This window comes from Nanorana parkeri, unplaced genomic scaffold, assembly GCF_000935625.1.
Source record: "Nanorana parkeri isolate BGI_ZX_2015 unplaced genomic scaffold, ASM93562v1 scaffold1297, whole genome shotgun sequence".
Taxonomy (NCBI): Eukaryota; Metazoa; Chordata; class Amphibia; order Anura; family Dicroglossidae; genus Nanorana; species Nanorana parkeri.
Genome location: NW_017307565.1, coordinates 59,459 through 65,556, shown reverse-complemented (window position 1 = coordinate 65,556; position 6,098 = coordinate 59,459). Strand labels below are relative to the sequence as shown.

Sequence of the window (6,098 nt, the reverse complement as noted above, 5' to 3'; positions counted from 1 at the left end):
GAGTGCGGGGGGGGGGGGGGGGGATTTTCCCAGGATTTTTCTGTACACAACTTTTACGTAATTTGGGCAACCCCAGATATTTATCCCAAAAATATAAAATCAACAGAATCTTCTGATTAAAAGGATATCAGATAGGTGTGGATTTTTATGTAACAAAAAGCGGCAAAGCTCAGAATGATTGTTAGTCTTGTAGTGTAGAGAGATTTATTCTCCTGTCAATGAAACATATGGTGGGGAAAAAAAACAAAAAACTGGTTGGTGTAAATGGTTAGAATAGCATTTAGAGAAGACTGAGTGGAGTGTGGGAGGACACAAATCAGGACCACAGCAAAATCTTTACAGCTTTTCGATTGTTAAACGTGTGCAATTACCACTTATGCAGTATACGCAAATGCTATCCAGAGTATTTGATGACATTTGAGACCCAGGAATACATTTAGGAGAATAGTTGTGTTGATAAGGAATTTGCTGACAGAAGGAGAGATCATTAGCTGCCCAGACTGCTGTTGCTCCTGCACTGTCCATTTGCAGGTTCTGCAGAATATCAAAAACAGGTCACCAAGTTGGCTTTGCCATCTGTAAGGGCTGTAATGAACAAGAAACCACTGGCAGGTAAAACAGCTCTCAGCAGTTTGCCCGAAGTCCATCTAACTACGCAGCCAAGCCTTTAAGCTCAGGTTTACTTTAAGGTCTTGTGTACACACAACGCAAGAGCAAAATTGTATATATTGCGTACATACGCGTATGCGTGCACTATATGCAATCCCAGAATGCATCATTCGTAATAGATATTTTACAGAATTGTACGCGCGCATGTGAGCGTAAAATACGCAGAAATACGCTGCCCAGACACATCTCGGGTCCATTCTGTTTTTGCCCATCTTTACCCAGCGCAAACATACGGCTCCATACGCAGCTATGTGTATGGAGCCATTTATTTGCATATGCTGCATATGGGACAATACACACATATACGCAGCGTATTGTATGGCAGTGTGCATGAGGCCTAAATCTATTGGAACCAGAGCATTTATATATACACGAGTGTACGTCTCACCTTCACTGTGTTGTGTATCTCAGAGGTCATGAGGTTTCTTGCTGTCACAATTACATCTTGGCATTTCTTGCTGGCAAAGTGAGCGTTGACATTTCGGGCATATTTCAGCAGCTCCGTTGCATCACCCTTCAAATATCTCATGCCTTTGAGAGAATTTTCAAATTCTTCCGTAGCCTTTATGACCTATATAAAAAAATAAAAAAAATAAGTACAGCCTTCATCTGACACAAGTAGACAAAGCGATATTAAAACACATTATAACACACGTACCCGCACATACTGCTCAAGTTTGCTGCTGTTGGTAGGAATGGAGTATACCAGACAATCTTTAATGATGGCCTCAGAAATCTCCTCCCAGATCAGATCACCAAGAACCTCTGCTAGGACCAGTTTATTTCCCTCCTGGGTTTTACTTTCTACAGGGGCATCTGGAGGAGATAAGGCAAAGGCAAGATGTATTACAAGGAGTAAACATTAGAAAGTAGTAACCTACTACTGAATAGACTAAAATAACAAAAAGAAATAGCCAATACAGGGCCTCGAGTGGTTAGCAATCGTTGATTTGTCTTCATACCCCCAAATGTATCTCTGGCACATGTGCACTTGATGACCAGGAGTAATAGACTAAGCTCCAGTGAAGGGATTGATCTAAATGGCTCTGTGTGTTCCAATTAGGGATGCGCCGATACCGTTTTTTCAGGATCGAGTACCAATATTTTTTTTTTTTTGGTACTCGCCGATACCAAAAGTCCCATTAAGGAAGCCAGCCGGCATGTAATGGCTCGACACCTGGCTTCCGGATGAGCAGGAAGCCGGGCGGCGTGTAAAGACTCACCACCTAGCATCCCGATTAGCAGGGAAGCCGTCTCGATGCTTCCTAGTCACCAGGTGATGAGGAAGCATGGAGTCGGCTTTCTGGCCAATGAAACAAGCCGGGAGGGGCGTGTAATAACCTGCCGTCCGGCTTCCTCATTGGCCGTCTTCCTGCCCAATCAGGAAACCAGGCAGCGTGTCATGCTCCCTCGTCACCAAGTGACATGGGAGCATGGAGCCGGCTTCCTGGCCAATCGGAAAGCCGAGCAGCGTGAAATGACTCGCTGCCCGGCTTCCTGATAGCGGAATTTCGAGTAAAGGGCTGGGCTACAGAGCATTTGGACAAGTACAAGTAGTCACCCAAATACTTGGTATCAGCACCGATACTAGTATCGGTGCATTCCTAGTTCTAAGGCATTGGGCGCCAGTGCTAGTATAATGCACGTTGCATACAATAATGGAGCAATTTCACTGTCAAAAATGCTCTGGTAATACCAATTATTAAGTGGCGTCTTAACATAAATTGAGCGAGTTAGGTTGTAATTCCTATTGCATACCTCTCCGTGTTCATGAGCCTCCACTCAACATTTTAGTGGAATTGACGTTGGTGACCTATGGCATACTCCTGCATGATTTTCCCCTCAGAATCCATTTACATAAGGCCCCATTCACACTGAGCGATGCGCAAATGCTTGCATTGAGCAAGCTAAGATCGCGGCAAAAACCGCTCCAAAAAGGGTCCTGCTGTAGCGACCGCGACAGCGACGGACAGAGCCCCATTGCCATGCATTGGAGAGCGATATCGCGCGGTAAATAGCCGTGATATCGTGGGCATTACCGCGCGATAAATAGCTCAGTGTGAATGGGGCCTAAGACAGGTTGCAGATCCCAGTACATTGCCTGCAATAGGATCGTCATGTAGCGACTTGTATTTATTTATTCTTTGGGTCTTCAGTTTTACAACTCTCTACTGATCACGGTTTGCCAAACTTGCATGGAGTCCCCCCTTAATAGAACTGACTGACCACTTATATTGCTCAAAAAAGTGCCATACCCAATAAGTGCTTGTATAGTAACTCCAGGACCAGGTTCAGCTTCAAGAACACCTGAGATGGAGATGGATGTTCCAGCTCTGTCTTAGTGCTTTCAAAACGCAGTATTACTCCCTGAGGCTGAGACTCCACCAAAACGTGAAGGGATGGATACTTTACCAACGGCTTAAGGATGTAATTCATCAGTAACCGGCCTGTGGGAGAAAAGCAATAAACCAGTTACTTACAGAACAACGTCCAGCAGAAAAGAGTCATATACCAGATAATCATATGAAAAGATATGTCATACAGAAATAAGACTGGTCTTACTGAAGAACTTAAGCTTGGTGTTTAGTTCTCCTAGGATGGCCAGAGCCTGAAGAACAGATCCTAATATTGGTCCAGATAGTGACTCATCAGTAGATGGCAAAGCACACAAGTGCAGCTCTGTCTTAAGGATTAAGTCCAGGCTTGAATGATCTTTAAAAAGGGGAAAAAAAAAAAAAACAGTTATTAAAAAAAGGCAGAGTATAGTAATAGCTTCCTTCTGCTACAGATGAGCACGATATATTTTTTGTTTTAGGGCTGCAACCAACCAACTAATCGATAATGAGAATAGTTGCCAACTATTCTCATTATCGATTAGTTGGTTGGATCCCGTAGCTCTCTCCTCCACACTGCAAGGCAGGAACAGCAAGCAGTGAGCGGGTGCAATAGCCAGCCTGCTATTGCCATTTGAAATGGCCAATAGGAGGATGGCTATTGCACCAGCCCCCTACCTGCTGTATTTACATTCAGCTGCGGAATTGGTTTTGGCCTGACAAATTCTGCTGCGGGAGGTGCCTTGCAGTGCCATTCATTTCAATGGCACCCCAAACTCGCCTCCCGCCAACAGTGTGATCACCTGCACTGGAACGCACAGTATCGCAATGCCGTGTGTTCCAGTGCAGTGCGATTGCAAAAAACTGTGCCTGCAGTTTTATTCTGAAATAAACTTTATGTTTGTAACACTCCATTTGTGTATTTTATATGAAGGATGGTATTTAATTTTTTTTATCAGATTAATCGAAAAAATAAACCGGCAAACTAATCGATTATGAAAATAATCATGAGTTGCAGCCCTATTTTGTTTTGACTCACGGAGCCTTTGTAATACAACAGAAATACTCTTTCTTAGAACTTGCCAGAAGAGGGTGCAAATAACAGGTAACACAATCTAACATCCCTATTTCCCAAAGAGCAGGCCTTGTCAAATAAAGCCCTGATGACCAGCGATGACATTTTGTAAAGGCATATACTGTACTCTGCAAGAGATCTGGCTCAACCTAAAATCTCTACTCATAAAATATATTACATTTGCTGTAAAGTGCTCTCTCTTTAAAAACACTAATCTACATGTGTATGAGCTGTTCATTTTATAATCCAGTAGAAGAAATATGGATCATTCCTTACAATGGCATGAAGTCTGCCAATGCTGATCTCCTTCTGAAAATATTAATAATCTGGCTGTGGCTGGATTCAGTTCAGTCACCGAGAACAAGCACGCAGATCTAAAGTCCATGTGAAGTCAGAGCTCCTTGCCTTCATACTTATCCTGTTGGCGACTCAGAAAACTGAAGTCAATGGATCAACATGACAAACAGGGTGGCTGCCTTTTCAAAATGAGAGGTCAGCAATGGCAGTGTAAATATGCTTCGCAATTCAGGTTTACTGTATGAAAGGGTTACTTTTTCTAATAAATTAAATTAAGGGAAAAAAGCTGCAAGAATGCACCAATAAGCTGCAATATATATACAGGGGTGTGGAAATTTTAGAAAAAAACTACTTGTCCAAGGACTAAAGTGGGGGCCCGATCTACTTGTCCCTCATGACAATCTACTTGTCCTGATGCAAAAAAATTATTTTAACCAAAACCGTATTTAGCAGTGCTAAGAAGCGCTTCTCATTGGTCAGCGTCGTCAGGTGACCGCGTTGACCAATGAGTGCTTGCAATTTGCGAGCGAAATTCAGAATATACAGAACAGGTACAGATAGTACACCGTACTGGTGGACGGGAAAGACCGTTTGCAAAAAGGTAAGTATAGCGGGAGGGAGATTTGTGCGGGTAATTCCATTTTACCAAATTACTTGGGAAAGTGAATTTACCCTTTAGGGTTGGTGCAGACTTGGGCAATCCCGGGACGCGCGATCATGTGCGGTTGCATACAGCGGTTGCGTCCGCATGTATGGGGTTACATCTGCGTGGCAATCGCTGAAAAAAGGTACATGTACCTTTTTTCGCGACACGCACCGTGCAGTGTTTTCAACCGTGATTGCGTGGGACCGCCCGGGCGGTATTGCGGCAGGAAACCGCGCGATCTGCCTGGCGGGACTGAAGTGCCATTCGAAAATAATGGCACTGCCAGCGCGATCGGCGGTGGTGTGCGATTTCGTGATCGCTCAGCCATCCGCTCAGATTCGTGCACGATGACCGCGCAGTCACGGATCGCAGAACACCAACGATCGCGCTGGCAGTGCCATTATTTTCTGTTGGCACCCCAGTCGTGCCAGGCAGATTGCATGGTTTGCCGCTGCAATACCGCCCTGCCTGTGCAGTTGCACATGATCGTGGTTGAAAACACTGCGCGTTTATTCGCATGCAGATGATGGGAGCAGCAGGGCTGGTTTTCATGTTTTACATTTTTATTTACTTTGTAAAAAATTTTAATTTTCATTTATTTTATTATTTTTACTTTTCACCTTTTTATTTTTTACATTTGTTTTTAGTTACATTTTTAATTAGTTATTTATTTTTACTTTTTTTCACTTAAACTTTATTGCTATCACACAGGGCTAACAAGCAGCGCTCCACGCCCCCCAATCTTGCCGTTCAGTTACAAAAAAAATAAATCAGCCCTGCTACTTGTCCGATACGAATTCCACACCCCTGAATATATGTATATATATTTGTGTTCTTAGATTTTGATGTTTTAAAAGCAGAACTCCAGCTATAAAGATTTATTAATATTCTTATTTTCATATACTCCATGGGGATCCTGTACAACAGAACTTGGAAGTGTCTGCTACTATAGTGCTTTACAGTGATCCTGTGCTGAGCGGCATTCTCTCTGCTGTGAAAAGTCAGAGGGTCATTCGCTCGGCACAGCAGCCATTCATCAAATGCCTAGTATAATTATGAAACAGCACTAGTAACCCTC

General features: G+C 43.4%; 1 protein-coding gene across 1 annotated transcript in view; it reads right to left on the bottom strand.

Moving 5' to 3' along the window:
* Positions 1-6,098, bottom strand: part of ZW10 (zw10 kinetochore protein) — a 40,673-nt gene that overhangs the window by 21,573 nt on the left and 13,002 nt on the right. Inside the window, exons 6-9 of the mRNA XM_018569183.1 lie at positions 3,232-3,381; positions 2,925-3,116; positions 1,328-1,485; positions 1,058-1,240 (exon numbers count right to left, since the gene is read on the bottom strand). Of these exons, the coding sequence (XP_018424685.1) occupies positions 1,058-1,240; positions 1,328-1,485; positions 2,925-3,116; positions 3,232-3,381 (683 nt within the window). The remainder of the gene's footprint in view (positions 1-1,057; positions 1,241-1,327; positions 1,486-2,924; positions 3,117-3,231; positions 3,382-6,098) is intronic.